This window comes from Sturnus vulgaris, unplaced genomic scaffold (assembly GCF_052056855.1).
Source record: "Sturnus vulgaris isolate bStuVul1 unplaced genomic scaffold, bStuVul1.hap1 Scaffold_192, whole genome shotgun sequence".
Taxonomy (NCBI): domain Eukaryota; kingdom Metazoa; phylum Chordata; class Aves; order Passeriformes; family Sturnidae; genus Sturnus; species Sturnus vulgaris.
In genome coordinates, this window is record NW_028276155.1 from 6,643,959 (window position 1) to 6,667,729 (window position 23,771).

A 23,771-nucleotide genomic window follows, 5' to 3' on the forward strand; every position below is an offset into this window, starting at 1 on the left:
GTACAGAATATAAACAGAATCTTTCCTGTACTTGGCTTTGGGAGGAGCTGTCCCCTGTGTATCCAGCCAAATAAAGAATGCTGCTTTTTAATGCTATATTGGTGTAAAGGATTTTTTTATTTTACTGAATGTTTGGTAACACTCCCACTGCCCAGGAAAGCTCTGTCTCCTGCTGTTCATAAACAAAAAAGGGTTGGTGGGAGATGTGGTGGTCAGAGGCTGTTTGGGGTACAGTGACTATGAAATTATTGAGTTTTTAAATATTCTGTGAAAGAAGGAGGGGCATCAACACAATTTCTACACTGCCCTTACAGAGAACAGAATTCAGCCTATTCAGGATACAGATTTGGGGATAACTGACTTTTTAAAGGGAAACAAGAAAAGTTTTAACGACTTAAAAACAAAGCATTCCAAGAAGGATGGAGACACTTCAAGAAAGAAATAATGAATGAGAAGGAGGAGCCTGTCCCAGTGTGCCAGAAGTGAGCTAGAGAGGAAAATGACTGGCCTGGCTGGGTATGGAGCTTTTTCCAGGCACTCAGGGAGAAAAGAGGGTGCATCACCTTTGGACAGAGGTGCAGGCAACTCAGGAAGTGTTTAAGGATGTTGTTAGGTCATGCAGAAAGAAAATGAGAGAAGTGAAAACTCAATTAGGACTTAACCTGGCTGCTTCTGTGAAAAATAATACAAAATATTAATATAAAGAACTTATTAGCAAACCGTCAGACAAGGAGAATCTCAGCTCTTTATTGGATGCTGTGGGGAATAGAGAAACTGAAGATGAGAAAAAGGCTGAGACACTTAACCCATTCTTTGCCACAGTTTCCAAATATTAGACAGGAAGTCCTGAGGACAAGTGTTCTCCTGAGCTGGCAGATGGGGACAGGGAGCAGAACAGACCCCTGTAATCCAGGAGGAAGCAGCTGGGGACCTGCTGAGCCACTCAGATGCTCACAGATGTCTCTGGCACCAGATGGGATCCATCCTAGGGGGATGAGGGAGCTGCTGGATGAGCTCCCCAAGCTGCTCTCCATCATTTCTCATCAGTGCTGGCTCAGCAGGGAGGTGCCAGAGGACTGGAGGTGCCAATGTGAGCCCATGCCCAAGAAGGGCTGGAAGGAGGATGTGGGGAACTGCAGGCCTGTCAGCCTGACCTGGGTGCCTGGTGAGGTGATGGAACAGATCACCTTGAGTGCCATCACAGGGCACCTACAGGATGGCTGAGGGATCAGAGCCAGCCAGCGTGGATTTCAATATCTGCATTGATGATTGGGATGAGGGCATTGAGTGCAGCATCAGCAAATGTGCAGATGGCAACAAGCTGGGTGTGAGTGTGGATGTGCTGGAGGGTAGGAGGGCTCTGCAGAGGGACCAGGACAGGCTGGATCCAGGGCCCAAATCCAAAAAGGTCAGGTTTAACAAGACCAAGTGCTGTGTCCTGCACTTGGGCCACAACCACCCCTACAGTGTTCCAGGCTGGGGACAGAATGGCTGGACAGCAGCCAGGCAGAAAGGGACCTGGGGGCACTGATGGACAGCAGGCTGGACATGAGCCAGCAGTGTGCCCAGGTGGCCAAGAAGGCCAATGGCACCTGGCCTGGATCAGGAATGGTGTGGCCAGCAGGAGCAGGGCAGCGATTCTTACCCTGTGCTCAGCACTGGGTGGGGAGCACCTCGAGTGTTGTGTCCAGTTCTGGGCCCCAATTTAGGAAGGACATGGAGGGTCTGGAGCGTGTCCAGAGAAGGGCAACAAGGCTGGTGAGGGGTCTGGAACACAAGTCCTGTGAGGAGTGGCTGAGGGAGCTGGGGATGTTTATCCTGGAGAAGAGGAGGCTCAGGGGAGACCTCATGACTCTCTACAACTCCCTGACAGGAGGGTGTAGCCAGGTGGGGGTCTGGCTCTTTTCTACGGGAACAGTGACGGGACAAGAGGACACAGCCTTAAGCAGTGCCAAGGGAGGTTTAGGCTGGACATTAGGAAATATTCTTCACAAAAAGGGTGATTGAGCATTGGAATGGGCTGCCCATGGAGGAGGGTGAGTCACCGTCCCTGGAAGCTGTTCAGGAAAGACTGGATGTGGCACTGAGTGCCATGGTCTGGGTGACAAGGTGGTGTTGGGTCACAGGTTGGGCTTGATGCTCTCAAAGGTCTTTTCCAGCCTGGGTGATTCTGTGATGATTGTGACACTGCAGGACTCTGAAGAAGCAAGGTCCCATTGTGACACTGTGCGGCTAAATGGAACCAAGGTCCATTGATGACTCTGGGTCATTGTGGAACCATGGAGGCCACAGTGACACAGTGGGCTTTGTTAAACCAAAGGGCCATTGTTACACTGCAGGGACTTGTGGAACTAAAGCAACAATTTTGACACCTAGGTGCCCCCTGGAATGAAGGGCCCACTGTGATACTGCAGGGCCTCATGTACTCAGACACCACGGTGACACTGACACTGCAGGGTGTCATTGCACCAAGGATCCATTGTGACACTGCAGGATCTTGTGTCACCAGGGCTCCATTGTGACACTGTGCAAACGAGGAGTCCATTGTGGCACTGTGGAACCTTGGGTAAAATTGGGGCCATTGTGACACCGTGCAAACAATGAGTCCATGTGGCACTCTGGAGCCTTATGGAATTTAGGGGCCCCTGTGACTCTGTGGGGCATTAGGAAATCCAGAACGCAGTTGTGACACCTTTTGGCCTCGTGGAAACACGGAGTCTATTGTGACACTGGGGAACCTCGTATAACAGGGGCCATGGTGACAGTGCAGGGCCCCATGGAACCAAGGGGTCAGTGTTAATCTTTGGGCCCCTGTGGAACCTCAGAGACCACTGTGCCACTGCAGGACCTTGTATAACCAAGGTGCCATTATGACACTGTGGGGCCCATGGATCCAAGAGACATTGTGAAACCAAGGTGTTCCATGGGGCCAAAGGGATATTGTGACACTGGGAGGACTCATGCAATCATGGAGACCATTGTGACACTCCAGGGACTACTGGAACCGTGGTGACACCAAGTTGGCTGGGAGTGCTGATCTACTGGAGGGTAGGAGGTCTCTGCAGAGGGACCTGGACAGGCTGGATCCAGGGCCAAAATCCAACAAGGTGAGGTTTAACAAATCTGAGTGCCAGGTCCTGGACTTTGGCCACAACAACCCCTGCAGTGCTACAGGCTGGGGACAGAGTGGCTGGACAGTGGCCAGGCAGGAAGGGACCTGGGGACACTGACGGACAGCAGACTGGACATGAGCCAGCAGTGTGCCAAGGTGGCCAAGAAGGCCAATGGCTCCTGGCCTGGATCAGGAATGGTGTGGCCAGCAGGAGCAGGAAAGTGATTGTTCCCCTGTGCTCAGCACACCTGGAGTGCTGTGTCCAGTTCTGGGCCCTTCAATTTAGGAAGGACATGGAGGGGCTGGAGCGTGTCCAGAGCAGGGCAACAAGGCTGGTGAGGGGTCTGGAACACAAGTCATGTGAAGAGCAGGTGAGGGAGCTGGGGTTGTTTAACATGGAGAAGAGAAGGCTCAGGGAGAGAAGCTGGTGTCAGGGCACAGGTTGGACTTGATGATCTCCAAGGACTTTTCCAGCTTTTCCGATTCTGTGATTCTCTGAAACTGCCCCTGGAGCAGTTGCAGGATGAGCCCTGGGCCTCCTCTTCACAAGATCCAGCAGCCCAGGTCCCTCAGGTTCTCCACACAGCCCCAAAGCCCATCCTGTCAGTCCTGCAGAGCCTCTCCAGCCCCTCCTCATTGCCCACAACAGGGAGCCCCACACCCAGACACAGCAGCCCAGATGTGCCCTCCTGGCCTGTGGTGCCTCTGGCAAGGGAGCAGCACGAGGCACTGCAGGACCCTGCAGACAATTCCTGAAGCACTTGGAGGATGATCCTGTTCCCCAGGGGATGTTCCCATGGTGCCAGCTCAGGAACTGAAATGGAGAGTGTTGCCAGAGAGGAAAGGGCAAACAGGGATGGGCTGTGTGCTGGAGATGGTACAGGGATGGGTAAGAGGAAGAAATCTGGAGCAGGAAAGAAGAAAGAAAGCAAAGGTGAAGGAAAGGAAATGCTCAGGGCAGTTTGGGGGTGGCTGCCAAACAGTCCTGGCTCTGAGCAACAACGTCTGCAGTGGGACAGGAAACTCACAGCTGATGGGAACAAACTTCCTGGCTGACTTCAGAGGCCACAACAAAGCTGAGTGGTTTCCCTGCCGTCCCCCAGCCCTTGCTGGCCCCAGGGGCTGATGGCATTTGTGCTCACTCAGCTCCATGTCCCCACAGCAGCACCATGGGGGTGCTGACCCTGCTGTGTGCAATGCAAACAGGGGCTCCTGAGCCAGTGCTGCCGTGTGTGTGCCTGCAAGGATGCGGCTCCTGTGTGAGCTGGGGGAGAGGCCAGGGCTGCAGAGGGGGGATGTTGTTGGCAGGTGCATGAGGACGCTCTGGGACGCTGCCCTGGGGTGTCCAGCGCAGTGGGGATGGATCAGCCCCTGCTCTGCTGCTCCTTGCCAGGGTGTCCCCCTTGCAGGGACCTTGCAGAGCACCAGCCATGCTGTTTGACCCCATCCTGCCCACGGCCAGCCTGGGGCTGCTCCCGGGGCTTTTCTGTGCTCAGCATTGGGCTGGCCAAGTGTTGTGGAGAGAGCGTGGCCAAGGAGCCTGGAGCCCCCAGGCCCTGCCCTGAGGCGTCAGCGCTGCCCCAGCAGTGCCCATGGCCTGTCCCTGCTGCAGCCCCGGCACTGCCACCCCCAGGGCTGTGCCAGGCCCCGAGAGCACTCAGGCCCTGCAGCAACACGAGGGCCAGGAGGGCAGCGGGGCAGTGGCACGGGAGCAGCACTGGCAACACCAAGTGCTGCTGCTGCTGCTGGGCACAGCTGCTGTGCCAGCACTGATCTGCCCCAGCTCTGCACACAGACATTGCTGCTGCAGCTCCAGAGAAGGGAACAAAAGGGGCATCTCTGCAGAAAAGTCTGCTGGGAGATCCTTTATTTTGTTTAATGTTACCAAGAGCGCAGCTCCTCATTGACACAGTCTCTGGGTCACAGAAAAGATGCAGAAAATCAAAAGGAAATACAGCACAAATAATGACATTTCTTTGTGGACAATATTGAAAAGCTAAAACAAAGGAAAGGAAAGAATAAACCAACAAGCAAACCAACAAGAAGAATCAAAGGTGACTTTTATTACAAGTGATTTTTAGAAATTGGCCAGCACTTTACTGTTTCTGAAACCATCTAGTGTTCAGTCTCCACACTGCAGCCTTGAGCTCCTGATTCCTCAGGCTGTAAATGAGAGGGTTCAGGGCTGGAGGCACCACTGAGTACAGAACTGATAGCACCAGATCCAGAGATGGGAAGGAGATGGAGGGGGGCTTCAAGTAGGCAAAAAACCCAGTGGTAACAAACAGGGAGACCACAGCCAGGTGAGGGAGGCAGGTGGAAAAGGCTTTGTGCCGTCCCTGCTCAGAGGGGATCCTCAGCACAGCCCTGAAGATCTGCACATAGGAGAAAACAATGAACACAAAACAACCAAAACCTAAACAAACACTAACAGCAAGGAGCCCAAGTTCCCTGAGATAGGAGTGTGAGCAGGAGAGTTTGAGGATCTGGGGGATTTCACAGAAGAACTGGCCCAAGGCATTGCCATGGCACAGGGGCAGGGAAAATGTATTGGCTGTGTGTAGCAGAGCATTGAGAAAGCCACTGGCCCAGGCAGCTGCTGCCATGTGGGCACAAGCTCTGCTGCCCAGGAGGGTCCCGTAGTGCAGGGGTTTGCAGATGGACACGTAGCGGTCGTAGCACATGATGGTCAGGAGGGCAAGCTCTGATCCAAGGAAGAAGACAAGCATAAAGAGCTGAGCAGCACATCCTGAGTAGGAGATGGTCCTGGTGTTCCAGAGGGAATTTTGCATGGCTTTGGGGACAGTGGTGCAGATGCAGCCCAGGTCAGTGAGGGCCAGGTTGAGCAGGAAGAAGAACATGGGGGTGTGCAGGTGGTGGCCGCAGGCTACGGCGCTGATGATGAGGCCGTTGGCCAGGAGGGCAGCCAGGGAGATGGCCAGGAAGAGGCAGAAGTGCAGGAGCTGCAGCTGCCGCGTGTCTGCCAATGGCAGCAGGAGGAAGTGGCTGATGGAGCTGCTGTTGGACATTTGCTGTCTCTTGGCATGAGGATCTGTAAGAAAAGTACTCATGGAATAGTTCAGTTTGGAGAAGATTTTAAATACCCCAGCCCAGCTTGGAGGCACTTTCCCCCACTGCCTGCCCAGGGCTCTGCTGCCTGGAGCTGTCCCTGCCAGCAGCTGCTTCCCTGTGCCCAGGGCTGGGCCCTGCCAGTGCTGCCAGAGCCCAGCCCAGCCCTGGGGGCTCAGCTCTGCCCTGCACACCCCTCCCAGCACAGGGCACTGCCCAGGGTCAGCTCTGCCTCTGCAGGCTCTGATGGCAACATCACAGTAACCCTGAGGAGGCTGGAAAAGCGACACTGATGCTTCCTGTATGGGAACCTGTGTTGATTTATTTCTTTGCCTGGTTTACTGAGATACAAGAGAATTTTTAAAAATTTTTCTCAACCTAAACTGAGAGATGAATATCAATGTGCAATCTCCCAACAATGCAACCCAGTACAGCAGATTAAAAAAGCAGGACGTTCACTTTTATGCAGCCCCTGCCTCACTGTGCTCCCTGTATAATCTCCTTGGAAATGTTCTGCAGTTAAATTACATGCTGGGAGCAGCCCTGCACTATCCTCATCACACAAGGAGAACACTTCCAAGCCTTACCAGCTGTCTCCTTCCACCCAGACCTTGTCCCCCAGTGCTGGGAGCAGCTCCCAGGGCTGGCTGAGAGCTGTCCCTGGCAGGCAGCAGAGTCCCTGCCCCAGCACAGCGCCCTGGGCTGCAGGACCCTGCTCTGCACCACAGCCCTGGGCACCCCTGGCTGCTCTACACAAGAGATCATCAGAGAATGTACTCACACAGTCTGCAGGCATTGGGATGTTGCAGCTTTAGGAGATCACTGCAGGAGCTGCAGCTGCATTGTCCTGCAGCCAGAGGCTTCCTGTGTCAAGGGCTGGGAGTGATTCTGCCCCAGGCACTTCTGAGCATCTTCCCAGCCCTGACTGATTGAAGCTCTCTGTGCCTCTGTGCTGTGCCTGGGGTGGCTGCAGGCAGTGCCCCAGCCCTGCTGGGCTGGGAGAAGAGCTGCTCATCAAGAGAAATGTGTTTTTGAAGCTCTTCTTGGTTGCCAGGATCACATTCTGAGCCAGGAGCCCAGCCCAGCTCAGTAGCACAGACACAGCACAAGGACTTTAATGACCCTCTTGGGATTTGTGCTGAGGCCCTAAACATCAGTCCCAGAGACGGAGCTGAAGAAACCTCTCAAGAACTCCAAGTCTGAATCAAACTCCAAAATTTCCTCAAGTTTTAATGGGTCCCACTGTGGGACACAACTGAGAAAGTGTCCCCAGGTTCCAATTAGAGCAGGAAATTGGAGGCAGAGATGACAGGAGGAGACAAAGAGAAGCCAAGTCTCGGTGCCCTGGGGCACAGCAGGGTCTGTGTCACCAAGGGCTGGGAGGAGACACCTTGTCCTGAGCCACTGGGGCCTCCTGGCACAGCCCCAGCAAGGCTGGCCACTGTCACCCCTTGTCCTGCCCTCAGCATCCCCCCACATCCCAGTGGCCTCAGGGATGTGCTGGGACGAGTCCCTGGGGAGCCTTGGTCAAGAATGGCCCTGGGGGCTCCTTCATGCTTCCAGGGACTGCAGGTTTTTCAGAGGACTTTGGGTTTTGCTTTTGCCTTGGAGTCTGTGAGAGATTTGTGCAATCATGGCCTCCAATTATCTGCTGTAATTAGTCACTTGAGAGCCTTTGTCAGTAACAACACTCAGTGGGGCTGATTAATGCTTCAAGATACTTCAGTTTTTTAAGGTACTTGGAGGTTCCCTTTTGACACCAACTCTTCTAGTAGTTTATGCAATCATGGCCCCAATTATCTACTTTAATTAGTCCCTTGAGAGCTTTATATTGACACTCAGTGGGTCTCATTAATACATTGAGATACTCCAGGTTTTAAAGGTAGTTTGGATTTTCCTTTCCTCTCTGACTCTCTGAGAGGGTTTTGGGCAATCCTGGCATCCAGTTCTTTCCTCCAAGGAGTCCATGAGGAGCCTGTGTTGGGGATGGACTTCAGTGGGACCCATTAATGCCTCGAGACACTTTGGGTTTTTCTTCTGCCTTGGAGTCCTCAAAAGGTTTGTGCAATCTCCTCTCAGGCCCTGAGGTTCAAGGCCCCAGCACCAAATGCACCACGGGGCTGATTGGGATCAAGCAAGTCCTGACAAACCATGGCTCTGCCTTGATTTCCCTCTGGTGAAGTTCATTCATTAGGAAGATTTTCAAATCCAGTTATGGAGAAATATTTCCATGAGATTCTAAGAAATACACATTCCTATTTTGAAGAGTGTATTTCATTGCTATTCTCTTTAGAGCAGAGGTGATTACAGCATTCTGTGATTGATATTGATGCAGGGTCTCTCCTCAGGTCTGGCCTGCTCACAGAAGCTGTGCCTTGAGGTCTGACCCAGTGTGGACGACCTTGCTGCACATTCCCCAACTCCATCCTGTCTGTCATCGCTCACCTGGCACCTGCTTTACTTGGAGAACTGGCTGCACACAGGCCAAAAGGAGTCTCCCCCCCCCTTTTTTTTTTTTTCTGTTTTGAAGCAATCTACAACTCCTTAATGTCCCCATTGAAAACAGACACCTTCTATTAGTGTGTGCTAAAGCCAAGGTGCCACCAAGCAGCTTCCCCTTCCCCAAGGCAGAACCCTGCAAGAAATGTTTGAGTCCTTTGGACTCCTTGGTTCCCTGAGGCCTTGCAGTGTCACAAAGGCCCCTTGGTTCTGCACTGTCACAATGGAGATTTGGGTCCATGGGGCCCCACAGTGTCACAATGCTCTTTTGGGTTCCATGGGCCTTGCTCTGTCCCAATGGACTTTTGGCTCCTCGAGGTTCCATACTCTCAACAATGGTCTCTGTAGTTCCAGAGTGTCACAATGGACTCTTGGTTCCAGGTGGCCCCACGGTGTCACCGTGGTCTCCTTGGTTCCACAAGGCCGTGCAGTGTCACAATGGCTCACAGGTTCCATGAGGCCCCACAATGTCACAGTGGACCCTTGGTCCCATGAGTTTCCCCAGTGTCACAATGGTTCCTTGGCTCCACGTGGCCCAGGTGTCTCACAATGGACTCTTGGTTCCGTGGGGCCCCGCAGTGTCACAGGGGTTTCCTTGGTTCTGTCAGGTCACAATGGACACTGCAGCGCCCCCTGCTGGCCGGGAGGACCTGGCACAGTGCAAGCACCTCCTGGTGGCCGACCCCTGCAACTGTGAGTGGCTTGTACTGGTTTGTACTGGTTTGTGCTGGGACGAGGCTGGGGTCACTGGGTAGTACTGGGTTATACTGAGAGAGGGTGTGTGAGTGTCCAGGAGGACCTAACACTATGTGTACTGGTTGTACTGGGTTATACTGGTTTATACTGGGATGGGGTGCTGGGGTGTTTCTGATTTGGACTGGGTTCCACTGGGAAAGGGAGAAGGGGCGTATGAGTGCCCCCTGCTGGCTGGGAGGACCTAGTGGCCGACTGTGTGTTACACTGGGTTATACTGATTTGTATTGGGATGGGGTGCTGGAGGGCAGTGGTTTATACTGGGTTATACTGGTTTGTATTGGGATGGGGTGCTGGGGGTGACTGTGTTGTAGTGATTGATACTGGGTTATACAGGGATATTCTGGATTTTACTGGGTCAGACTGGGGTGTACTGGGTTATACTGGGAGGGGTCTTGGGGATGCCTGGCACTCCACTGGCAGTGACTTCAGGTTGTGCTGGCCTTACTGGTTTATGCTGGGAGCTGCCACCATGGGTTCAGGGGCTCAGGGGTGGCTCCAAGTGCTTACTGGTTTGTACTGGTGCCTTCCCAATATAAACTTGGGAGCCACAGGACCACACTAGGAGCCCGTAGACTACACTGGGAATGGGTTTGGGTGCATGAGGCCATACTGGTTTATACTGGGAACTGCTGCCATGAGCCTCAGGAGATCAGGAGTGCTTATGGGTTTATACTGGTGCCTTCCCAGTCCACACCTGGGAACACTGGTAGGCACTTGTGGTAGGCAGGACCTCAAGGCCGAGCTGGCCTTCACCAGAGCCTTGCTGATCCTAAGCTTCTCCAACTTCTCAGCCTGGCAAAACTGCCTGTGGCTGCTGTTGCCCACCAGGAACTACGGCAAGGGCACTGCCCCCTGGAAGGCTGAAGGAAGGCGAGGGATTCCCTAAAAAACTCCCCCAATTTTGCGAGATCCCCAAAATTTTCCAGCCCCTCCCTCGCCTAAAGTGGGAGCTGCTGGGTTCTGTTGCGTTAAATGGGTAGGCCTGGTGTTCCTAAATCCCTATAGTCTTCAATGAATAGATCTGGTTTCCCTAAATCCCCACTGACTTTAATGGGTAGACCCGAACTCCTGGATACCTGGGTGCCCCCATCAAGATATTGGGATTTCCCCCGGTGTCCCCTAGAGATTTTGGGGTGCCTCCTTTGCCCACACAGAGCTGGAGCTGCTGCAGAATACCATCTTCACCAACCCCATGCACCAAAGCACCTGGCTGTACCTATGCTGCATCCTCTCCTGAGGTAACTCAGGGCTCCCTCCCACCCCTGATGTCCTCACCTGGACTTTTGGAGTACCTCTGAATGTTGGGGTGTCCCCCGACAGCCCCACAGCTGCCAAGGGTCACCTGTGTCCACATCGACTGGGAGGACGGTGGCCATCATCTTTTCCTGGCCTGTCAGGGTGAGTCAGGCCACTTGGGTGCCCCAAAAATCACCTGGGTACCCCCAGAAATCACCTGGATACACCTCGGTACCCCTTGCACACCTGGATCACCAAAACCCCCTTGGGACCCCCAAAACTAGTGTCTCAAGCATCCTCATTGCTTTGACTGGGTAGGCCTGGTGGCCCTAAACTTTATTACCTTTAAAGAGTAGACCTGCTGTCCCTAAATTCAATGGGTTAGCTCTAGAGTCCTGTTTATCTCCATTTATCTCTATAAATTCCTCCCAGTTGCCCCACTTTTTTCAGTGCTCTTAGTAACCCCAGTGTCCCCCCTTAGCCCTTCCCAGTGCTCCCAGTTTAAATAGTAACTTCCCAATCAAGCCCTCTCAATGGGTAGACCTGATGTCCCTAAAACCCCTAGTGACTTCACAGGGGTAGATCTGGTGTCCTTCAATCCCCTTTGACTTCAGTGGGCAGAGCTGATGTCCCAAAAATTTGGCGTTAAAAGTCCCAGTTTTGGGCTTGGAATTCCCAGATTTCAGGCTGAAAATGGACATTTTTGGGCTTACTTGGAGGCACAGCTCCAGCATGGACAGCAGGTGAAGGATCCGGGATTCAGGATTGGCCTCCAGGAATTCATCCAGGACATCCAGAGCATTGGCACTGCGATCCTGGAGTGGAAATTCCCAGAAGTCAGCCCAAGATTTCCTCCAAATTTACTCACATTTCCCTATATTAGGGCCAAATTTCCTCAAAATCCCATTGATTTTGATGGATAGACCAGGTGTCCCTAAATCAATATTGACTTTAATGGGATAGACCTGGTGTCCATAAGGCCCTATTGATTTCATTAGTCATGTCTGATGTCATAAAAAAGTGTATTGGGAGATTGATATTGCAAGAGATGAGGCAACTGAGAGACACTGTAAATGATGGTTTATGGCCTCATGGTGTCAGTCTCATAGAAGGGTGAGACATTAAAAGTGTTACATCCAATGCCATAATATCAGAAAGTGCCTCATTCTTAGTTACAATGTCTTACGTTAGTATTTTATCCAATCAAATACTTCTGTGAAGTTTACCAACATCCTTTTACACCAATCATTAATTGCTTTCCTTCTCATGGCTTTGCCACAATGCATCATTTTTCAACCAATCCTATAACACTTCACAAACCTACATTGATATATCTTAAACTTATAACTTTATAACAGGTTCTATTGCTAAACTTTACAAACTTTTACTATCTTACTTAACATACTGCTTTGCTTACAGAATGCATATTTCTGTTTGCTTAAAATATATTTCTTCTAAAACTAAAAACTTATATTCTTGTTTTATATCAATTTTCCTTTTAATGCTCTGATTCCCCAAGCCTTCTCCAAGGTCTGAGGTCAAACCTTGTTTCCATCGCAATCTCTGAGCCTGTTTGCACAAGGCCCTGAGAGCTCTCTGTGCCTGCATTTCCCACACCACCTGTCATCTCTGCCTTCAATTTCCTGCTCACACTGGAACCTGGGGACACTTTCTCAGTTGTGTCCCTCAGTGAGACCCATGAACGGCATCAGAAATGTTGGAGTTGGAATATTGTCCTGGGGTACAATGCAAAAATGTGTATTCTATCACCATCTGTTAAAATGTATGAGGGGTGGTGATCCTTATCTCTGTGGGAGATATCCTCTGCTGATGTGCCATCTGATAAGATCAGGGGATGATCATCGTTATCTTTTCACAACCCATCCTTCCTCCAGAAGATATATTCCGTTAATGGGCCATTAAGTCCTATTGTGTGACTGATAAGATTACATCACCCCATTGGGAGATGCCCCAGCCAGGGGCAGGAGCCAAGCCTTTCCTACCTAGATAAAAAACTGGGGTTTGGGACGCGAAGACAAACCTTTCCACTGGATCCCAGAGGGAAGTTGGACCATTTCCACATCATCGCTGGATCTTTGGAGGAAACCTGCACCTTCTACAGGAGCACTGCTTCAACGGAACCACATCTGTCATCCAGGAGGACTGCAGCCACCATTTATACGGACTGCTAACAACACCCTGACTGACAGGGTGTCAGGTTGTATTTCTGACTGTGTCGGTGGTTGTTTCTTTTATATTATTGCATGTATTTTATTTTTCCTCTTTTCTCCTATTAAATTGTATTACTGACTTGGAGTCTCGCACTGGTTTTACTTTCAAACCAACACATATTATTAAAGGAACAAGAGGGAACCATATACACGGACTCGAAGTATGCTTTTGGCATTGTGCATACCTTTAGAAAGATCTGGAAAGAAACACCCAAGGAAAAGTATTAATACACTAAGGATTAGTAAGTGAAATACTTGAGGCTTTAAAAGGACTGAAAAAGATAGCAATCATACATGTAAAAGGGCACCAGAGGGGAGAGATATTAAAACAAGAGGAAACAATTTGGCTGATGATGAAGCAAAAAGGGCTGCCCTAAGGGAAAACAACAGTGTAATTATGACTTTTAAGGAGAGAGAAACACAAACTGAAACACCATACTTTTCTTTAACAGAGATAGAAGCTATAAAGAAACTAGGGCCAACCCTGAAGGAAGGAGAATGGATTCTACCTGATGGTAGAAAAGTAGTCCCAAAACCTATAGCCCGACAGATCCTGGACAACTTACATTGAAGAATTCACTGGGGCACAAGGGCACTTTGTGACTACTTTTTAAAATTTTATGGGTGTATAGGAATATTTGAAATTGGGAAACAAATTACTCAAGGATGTGTCACATGTCAGAAGATGAACAAAAAGATGTCGAGGAGTCCTCCCTCTGGAGGCCCTCGGACAGCCTATCGGCCATTCAAAAAGATCCAAGTTGACTTTACTGAATTACCTAAAGTAGGCAGGTGGAAATATCTGCTGGTTATAGTAGATCAGTTGACTCAGTGTGTAGAAGCATTTCTTGCCGTTTGAGCCACAGCTCAAACAGAAACTAAAATTTTATTGGAGCATATTATTCCAAGATTTGGATTAGTGCAAGATATTGATTCAGATCTGGGCACTCATTTTACCTCGAGAATAATTAACAATTTAAGCCAAGCACTAGGAATTACCTGGGAATATCATACCCCATGGCATCCCAAAAGCTTGGGACGAGTTAAAAGGATGAACCAAACTATTAAACAACAACTAACTAAATTAATGATAGAAACTAAATTACCATGGACTAGATGCCTTCCGTTAGCCATGTTAAATATAAGAACCAAGCCCCACTCTGAAACTGGGATCTCACCATATGAGATGTTATATGGATTGCCTTACCCCCAAGGCATGACAATGGATCCTTCACTAGTCGGGGACAAAACCATTCAGGGGTATCTTACAACCATCACAAACAATTTGAGGGAATTAAGAGAGAAAGGCATTTTAGCTCAAACCACTCCGCTCGATTTTCCAATACATTCTATCTGACCAGGACAGTATGTGTTGATAAAATGCTGGAGAGGAGGAAGTTTAGAACCTCGATGGGAGGGACCATTTCTGGTTCTTTTAACTACAGTAGCAGCAGTCTGAACAGCAGAAAAAGGCTGGACTCATGCTTCACAAGTAAAAGAACCAAATACAAAATAAAGATTGGAAAATTATTTCAGCACCAGGAGACCTAAAAATCAATTTAAAAAAACCCCGGAATTTAAAAATTGATTAAATTCCACCCAGATTAAGAAAAACAACATATAGAAATTTTATTAATTTCATGATTAGGTGGAAAGGAGAACTTAACACTAAAAAGCTGCAGTGATAAGAAATTGGCATAAAATCATTGTATCTTGGGACAAAAGGGGAGATGTAAGATATATATGGGAAAAGATATTATTGTATGCTGTTACTGCTGGAAATATCAATTAAAGATGTTTTGAGAAGTACATGGTTGTCATTTAGACATCCTGCATTGGCTGCCAACTGCAACCTCATTGAGTTTGGAGGCTGAACAGCGCCCATGGGAAAGAATCAGACTCCTCCTTGATCAGTGGGAAAAGCCCGGGAGGATTGAAAAGCTTCTCAGGAGCTTCTGACTGCCAGCATTAACTGATTTATTTGAGGAGCTGTAAATCAAAAAGAGACTGGTAACACCTATTATTGAGGAGGCCCAACAACAATTAACACATTGGGAATGTAATAATCATGGCTTAGAATGCCGCCCTTGGGTTTGTATTGTTTGTACCTGTTGTTTTAATTCGTGCTGGATGGTAAATAATGCAAAAGAAAAAGAGAGACAATTGATTTGTTGAAGTTGTTTAGATTGTGTACGTGGACAGCTAAGAATAGAAAGATTTTTAGTGACTTTTATGCTTAACCATTGAGACAAGAAAATGGGACCTTTTTTGCAGCAATTCAACTAATAGAGAACCAAGACCAACTACTCCTCACCATATTAGCTTTTGTACAGGCTAAAGAACAAACAATCCATAATATTATAGACCAGTGTATTATAAATGACAATTGTTGTGGAGAAGAAATCTATGTGCCACGTCATAGATTTATTTCAGCAGCTGATTGGCATCATGAGTGTATCTATTGGTGGTGACAAACATTTAACTACCTACCCCGATTTCATAGCAGAAATAGACCATTAAAACGAACTGTTTAACTAAAGCAGTGTGAAAATAAATTTTGTTGTAGTTGGCATATCTCTAGAGCTTTAGTGGATTAGGAAAAATAGCTGATAAATCTAGGGAAAGAGACAGGGCAGTGCTGCAGAACTACAAATAATTGATGCCATCTTTGGAAAAGAAAAAGCTAAAATGGCTTATATGAGCTTTATGAGGCCAAGGATGCCAAAAAGAGACAAATCCCAGGATAAAAGCTTTGCTACCAAGAAGATGGACATCTCGGCCCTTGGCTGCAACCCAAGGGGCCTTGAGACAGGTAGAAAGTTAAAATTCCTGAGGATTCTTTTCATGGTGCTTACTATAATACCCCTGGAAACTGGACAAAGCCATAAGACTGCATGGAGCAAAAAAGAACAAACCATACAGGAACAAATTCCAAAACAACAAGCAGCACAAGAGCCAGCAGTAAAGAATCAAACCATTCCTGATCCCTGTGACAAATGCAATCATTCCATGTGGGTCAGGGATGAGATGGAATCAGTTTTTGTTGCACAGCCACGTTAGTGCTGCCTGTTACGATTGTAGCAGTTTCTTAGAAATTTGTGTGAAAAGTCCAAAAATGTATTCAGTGAGAAACAATTTGGGATTCATTGGGCGAGCTCCTTATCCTAATAATGATCATCTTTGTCCTAGATATGAAAATTTCTTATGTTTTGAAAAGGATGAAAAAGGAAAAGGGCCAAAGAGAAAATTAATTGGAAAACAAAAAGAAACAATGAAGGATAAGAAAAAGATCAGAGGGAAAGAGTTAGAGGAGCTGGATGAGCTGTATAAGCAATTAAAACAGCACTATAGTGACTGGGATTTGCCAACTTCAAATAAAAATCTGTTAGTAGATCTGATGCAAGAAATTGCCACAGAATTGGGATTATCTAAATATTTTGTTTGTGGAGGACTTAGAATGGTTGAAAGATGGCCATGGAAGGGTGAGGGTTTAGCTCCAGAACAATTTTTAAAATGGAATCATACACAAATTTCTAAGACCCTAAGACGGCCTGAAGGCTGGGTCCTGAGTCATCAAGTCATTGGAACAGTTTGTATAACTTGGGAAGGGAGAAAATACACTGAAGTGGTGGGATATACTCCTTGCCTATCTACTTTAGTAGTAAATTCAGACAATAACACAAAGACCTGGCAACCCAAGAGTCCTACTGGATATTGGGGAATAGCAAAAGAAATGAATTGCGAGTGGAATAATCAAACTAATTTGTGCTGGCATAACAGTTCTGGAGCTAACCCCTACCAATCCATAAAAGACTTGAAATCTTATTGGGAACAACCAGAAAATACAAAAGAAAGATGGAAAGTCCCTGATGGAATATATTGGATTTGTGGGCAACGAGCATAGTGAACTACCCCGAAAATGGGAGGGAACTTGTACCTTAGGGATTATACGACCCTCCTTCTTTGTCATACCAAGGTCTAAGGGCGATGTACTAGGAACACCACTTTATGAAACCTTAGAAAGAAAAAAAAGAGAATTAAATCTCGACTTTCCAATGGCGGGAGGAACCCAAAAATGGAAAGATGAAGAATGGCCTGCAGAAAGAATTATAGCACATTATGAACCTGCTACTTGGGCTCAGGATGGGTCTTGAGGATATAGAACTCCAATTTACCTATTAAACCGGTTAATAAGGCTCCAGGCCGTAGTGGAAGTCGTCTCAAACCACACAGCGGACGCCTTAAAGTTGTTGGCCAAACAGCATTCACAAATGTGAGCATTTGTATATCAAAACAGAATTGCCCTAGATTATCTGTTGGCAGAAGAAAGAGAAGTTTGTAGGAGGTTTAATGAATCTGAGTGCTGTGTGGAAATGGATGACCACGGGGAAACCATCACCAAACTTGCTGGCGAAAAAGTGGCACATGTACCAGTTCAAAAATGGAATTCTATCCTGAAAGCTGACTGGTGGAATAATCTTTTTGAGGGTGTGTGGTGGAAAAAATTAGGATTCATGCTATTGTGTTCTGTTTTAGGTCTATTGTTTCTGCCTTGCATGATACCATGTCTAATCAGACTAATCCACTCAGTAATTCAAGGAATGCAACTTACAGCCATACCTATAGATCCAGAATTAACAACAAAAGGAAAAATAAACTCCTTGATGGTACTGAAAGCACAATCCACTTGCACTCGAAGAAGAAAAATCGAGAAAATAGTGACTGAATGCAAAGAGAATACCCTGGCATGAGAAATGTTAACCAAATTTGAGAAAAAGTGTGAAGAGCTAGATGCCACATGAAAATTGTTAAAAAAATTAAAAGCTAATATAAAGAAACATAGACAATACGAAGTAGCAACTTTTTAGAGCACGAATCAATATAATCAAAAAGAGAAATGGGGGAATTGTGATAAATGTGATTCGTGCTAATTAAGTTGTAACTATATTAACAAAATTGTATTTAGATCAATAGAAGACAATTGTTACAGAGTGAGAAGGGGGAGATGGGTGAGACAGGATAAAAGACATCTCCCAGATGTTGGGAGTCGAAGAAGGAGGTTGGAAGAAAGTCAGATAAGAATAGTCGAAGGACAAAGGTCTGATAAGCGGCATCTAGAAATACAGCTTCAACCTTGAAGCTGTCAAAAATGGAATGATCACAAGCATGGGACTTAATTAAAGTCATGTTATGGAAAACATCTGCTCAGTCACACAGGGCGCCTGCGCTACCTGCAGGTCACACCTCGGTCACTGATGATGATGATGGGCCTTCACCGGAAATAAGACCCTCAAAAGGATGAGAGACCCCCAACCCATTAGTAGAGCATGCGCCGTGCAGTATAGTTACGTAGATCTTAGGAATAGAAACTAGGAGGAGCTTTCTAGAAACTTCTGTAGCCTACAGTATATAAGTGGGATTGTTAGCCTGGATGCTTTGATACGTGAGGAATGGCAAACCACTCCCCGTATCCCCGGTCGGAGGGGGGCCCCTCCCCGGTCGGTTTTGCTTATGCTTTATACGAACCTCAATTATACTAAATTACTTACTGCCAAATTTTGTATATTCTTAAATATATGCACTTTGATTGTTTCATCTCCAATACTTTAATTGTCATCTCCAATACTTTGATTGTATTCATTTTGTTACTATTAAAAACTTACTATTAAATTTAATCTTGTTGCTTGATAAATTGGGAAAAATAGAACATCATTCATAACAATTCCTTCCTTCCTTCCTTCCTTCCTTCCTTCCTTCCTTCCTTCCTTCCTTCCTTCCTTCCTTCCTTCCTTCCTTCCTTCCTTCCTTCCTTCCTTCCTTCCCCCTACCAAATGATCCTCCATCACTGACCAGGATCCCCAAAAAATGCTCCCAGCTGCAAGGCTGGCACAGCTCCAGGAGCCTTTGGACACCTCTCCCAGGGATGCACAGCCTCCCCTTGTTGGGCTGTCTGTGCAGGGCAGGGCCCTGGACTCCATGATCCCACCGGGTCCCTCCCAGCTCAGCCCCTCCCGCAATTCTCCCCCTTTGGCTCAGCCTTTGTGTCCTTGAGAGGAGCTGGCAGAGCTGTTGGGGCCGGGCCAGGAGCAGGGCACCCCAACATTCCCCTCTCTGGGACACGGCAGCTGTGGCAGCCCCAGCGTTCCCCTGTCTGTGACACCACAGCCCTGGCAGCCCCAACCTTCCATCCCTGGAGACGCTCCATGGCAGCTTCCAGTCAACGCAAGGCACCGGCCACGGAGCACCCCCAGCCTGGCCTGATGGGGATTCCTCTGCACACAGCTCGGGCAAGGCCCCCCTGGACACCTTCACTGTGCCACACACAAGTGTCACAAACAGCTACAGAGCTCTGCCCACAGCTGCCAGGTGGAGGTGATTAAAAAAATAAAACACAATTTAAAATTATAAAACACAATAATCAAACCCATCCAAGAAAACAAACAAATCCAACAAGAACAACAAAACCCAAAACCCAAAACCACTAGAGAAGGAGAACATGTCCCCCCAATAGACCCGTTCCATCCTTCACTCAGTACACCTGCACACACACAGGGGCTGAGACTGCAAAAAAAGAGAATTCCTTGAGTACATTTGCAGGAAAAGCAGGTTTAGGACAGGCTCTCAGTTCCAACTGTTCTCAGCAGATTGAAAACGGCCCCTTTGGCACCTGCACGGCCCTTGCCAATGGCAAGTGCCACACCCTCAGCCCATGGGGGAGAAAAGGGCTCTGAATTGCCCACCCTGGCATGGAAACCCTGTTCCCAGGCTGCTTCACACACAGGATTCTTCTGGATGAATCCAGAAAGCTGAGGGTCTGCTCTGGCTCCTCCATGTCCTAAAGCTGCCTGACAGAAGAAATTGAGGGTGGGCTCCAGCAGCACAATCCCTGCTGGCCCAGGGCACAGTGCCAGGAAGGTCTCTGCGTGCCCAGCCTTTGCTCCAGCCAAGAAAAGCTCCCGGCACAGGCTCACCTTTCCTGCTCAGCCACAACCCCCGAGTGCCCCAGCAGCAGGAAACTGACGGCTCTGGGCGGCACCGATGCTGGCAAACGCCAGACCTGGGCACTGCCAGCGTCAACAATCTGCTGGATCTGCAGTGCTGGCACCCACAAATCACCAGATCTGAGCAGTGCTGGTGCTGGAACCGGGGAATTGCCGAGTTTTGGCTTTCTGTGCATGCAAATTGCTGGACTTGGGATGTGCCAGGGCTGGGATGGATAATGATTGGACAGGAAAGTCTCACAGATATGTATGTATGTGATAAATGTGATTCGTGCTAACTAAATTGTAACTATATTAGCAAAATTGTACTCACATCAATAGAAAATAATTGCTACAAAGCCAAATAAAAGGAAATGAGTGAGACAAAGCAGATGGAATCCTCCAGATGTTGGAAGGGAATAGTAGAAGGACGTAGGTCTGATAAGCAGCATCTAGAAATAGAAAGTTTCAGACCTTGGAATGGGCCAAAATGGGATGATTCCAGGCATGGGATTTAATCAGAGTCCTATTATGGAAAACATCTGCTCAGTCACACAGGGCGCCTGTGCTACCTGCAGGTCACACCTCGATCATTGATGAAGATGATGAGCCTTCATCAGAAATAAGACCCTCAAAAGGATGAGAGACCCCCTAACCCATTAGTAGAGCATGTGCCATACACACAGTGACGTAGATTTTAGGAATAAAAACTAGGAGGAGTTTTTTAGAAACTTCTGTATTAATATGCATTAGCATATAGTATATAAGTGGGATTTTTGGCTTGATTGTTCAGTACGTGAGGAAGGGCGAGCCCCTCCCCGCACCCCCGGTTGGTTTTGCTTATGCTTTATAGGAGCCTCAATTATACTAAATTACTCACTGCCAAATTTTGTATATATTCAGATATACGTATCCAATATATTTGATTCTATTTCATTTATATACAATTGTTGCTCTTAAATAATTGCCTCAAAATTTAACCTTCTTGTCTGATAAATTGTACAAATAGAACGACATTCATGACAGAGAGAAGCATTTCCAGAGTGATCTTGATGCTGAATGTCTCCTCAGGAGCTCTGGGCACAGAGAAGAATGAGCCCCTTGCTGGCTGGCCCTGTTTGGACAACCTGCTCCTCACCCCCATCATAACTGTGTCATGATATCACCCACCTTTGACTGACAACCCAAATTCGAAAAAAAAATCATAAATTTAAATTTAAAATATTCTTAAATATTAAAATATAAATATATTTTTCTTATTTATAACATTACTATCCTCTATAACAAATTTTTTATATTTATAATAAAGCTCTACACATTATTAGCAACCAAAATAATTATTGGCCAATGGTTCTAAGTAACACAATTCTCTTCATTAATTAAATAAACTCTCCTGGTTATTTATTTCTCCCTCTTTATGATAATTTGTAATATTTGACAATTTGTAATATTTGTAGTCATTTGGTCACCTTTATTATCATCTTTTTCTCCAACAGCATCCAGGGGGGCACTTCGGGTCCAGGGAGACATTTCTGGGGCACATTCGCGGCAATTTTGGGTCTGGGGAAAGAATTTAGAAGGAAGTTGAGGACGGGAGGACACTTGGGAGCGTCGAGTGGGCACTAACAGAGAACTTAGAGATGCTGAGGGAAAGTCTGGGCTTCGGATGTTACCTGGGTGTTTCAGGGAGGCCCTTGGCGGTCAGGGAGGGGAATCTGGGGCCATTCGGGGTCCGGACGGGCACTCGGGGGCTCTAACGGGGCTCTCTGGGGCGCGGGGGGTGATGGGAGTTGTAGGCGCGGGTATAATAAGGTTTAAAGGAGCCGTGGAGCATCACGGGAGTTGTAGGCGCAGCTTCAGTGTCCCTCAGTGGAGTGCAAGGCATTATGGGAGATGAAGTCATGGCTAGAATGGAGTTTTGCCGGGACAGCGGAGCATGATGGGAGCTGTAGTCCCGGAAGTGGTTCTTACGGAGAGTTTGGGGGTCTGGGAAGGCACTTGGGGAATATGTTTGCCTCTGAGTGGCGGCTTCAGGTCCTCAGGGAGAACGAATACAGGTCGGGAGAACTTCGGGGGAGCCTGGGGCGCTCTAACCGGGCTCTTTAGGGTGCGGGGCAGGACAGGAGTTTTGAGCGCGGGACTGGATTATGAGGTGCTGCGAGCTCCCGGGGGATGGCAGGAGATGAATTCCCAGAAATAACTGTAAGGGGCATCTATGGGGTTGGGAGCATTCAGGGGATTTGGGGACGGTTTTGGGGGGTCTGGAATGGGCCCTGAGGGGGCAATTAGGGATCCTCCAGGGTCCACAGTCGTGCATGGGTCATAGGGGGAGGGGATACGGGGGCGGCGGGGGGGTGGGGGGGTGTCTGTGGAGTGCAGGGCATGATGGGTGTTGTAGTCCCGGCTCCAATGGGGCTCTATGGGGCCGCGGGGCATGACGGGAGTTAGAGGCAGAAAGGAAAGATGGCGCCGACTGCAGGCACCGTCCCCGAAGCACCGATCCCAGAAGCTGAACCTCCTTGGTGGGGCCCTGGCTGGCACACACCTGAGGAGTGTGTCTGTATTCAATGGGGAAAAATAGGAGTTTTAGATTGCTTCAAAACTAAAAAAATGGAAAAAACCCTGTTTGCCTGAGTGCAGCCAGTTCTCCAAGCAAAGCAGGTCCCATGTGAGTTCTGACAGACAGGATGGGGTTGGGGAATGTGCAGTAAGGTTGTCCACACTGGCTCAGACCTCAAGGCACAGCTTCTGTGAGCAGGCCAGACCTCCTGAGGACAGACCCTGCATCAATATAAATCACAGAATGCTGGAGTCAGCTGTGCTCTAAAGAGAACAGTCATAAAACACACACTCTGAAATAATAATAAATATCTCCAAGACGCTCTTTGGATTATTTCTCCATAACTGTAATAGGAAACCTTCCTAAGGAACTGCACCAGACCAGAGGGAAATCAAGGCACAGCCGCGGTTTCTGAGGAAATTTCTCAAGAATTCAGTCAGAATCAAACTCCAAAGTTTCTGATACCATTCATGGGTCCCACTGAGGGACACAACTGATAAAGCGTCCCCAGGTTCCAGTTAGAGCAGTGAATTGTTAAAAAAAACGGTATAATCACGGACAAAGACCCTCTAACTAATTAAAGTTACAAAGTGGTGTGTTTATTCACTGGTGGGCAGCATAGGAGTCACCTCTGAAAGGCGTGACCGCCCCGAACAAGGTTCTTTGCCATCTATTTATTGCCCAAGATCTTACATACAATACATCTGCATAACCCCAGCACCTCCCATCCCCACCCCATATTAAAATGAGCCCATTAGTCCTTCACACGTGCGCAGTTCTTCCCTTGAATTGGGTCGGTGGTCTCGAAATGGGTCAGTGGTCTGGAAGGATGAAGTCAGGAGAGTCTTCATCAGGTCTCAGTGACCCTCTGGCACGATTGAACAGAACGACTTGAACAGCAAACCAGAAACACTGGAGCATTATGGGGCTCAGGTGGGCACAGTTTGCCCACACAACTCCAAGATCATTGCCCCGTTCAGCGTGGAGAGCAGAGGTGAGCGTGGGACAGAGCGTGTCCCCTTGGGCCCTGGCCCGGGAATGACTCTGGAGCCTCTCAAAAACTCCCTGGGAATCCCCCCAGAGCACCCAGCCCTCCCTGTGCCCATCCCCGGGGCTTCCTGTTCCTCTCAGTCAGTCCTATGGCTCTCCCAGTCCATCCCAGTCCCCCTCCCAGTGCCAACTCAGTTCATCCCCTTGTCCCCATAGTCCCTCCCAGACCCTGCCCCTCTTTCTCAGTCAATTTCCAGTCTAGTCTCAGTCCACTCCAAGTCTTCACAGTCCACTCCCAGACCTCCACCCTCTTTCCCAGTGCACCCCTAGTGCCTCCC

At 48.3% G+C, this 23,771-nt stretch overlaps 1 protein-coding gene across 1 annotated transcript in view; it reads right to left on the bottom strand.

Moving 5' to 3' along the window:
• Positions 1-5,204: 5,204 nt before the first annotated feature.
• Positions 5,205-23,771, bottom strand: part of LOC148218279 (olfactory receptor 14A16-like) — an 80,351-nt gene continuing 61,784 nt past the window's right edge. Inside the window, exon 2 of the mRNA XM_088157862.1 lies at positions 5,205-6,007. Within this exon, the coding sequence (XP_088013988.1) occupies positions 5,209-6,007 (799 nt within the window). The 3' untranslated portion in view covers positions 5,205-5,208. The remainder of the gene's footprint in view (positions 6,008-23,771) is intronic.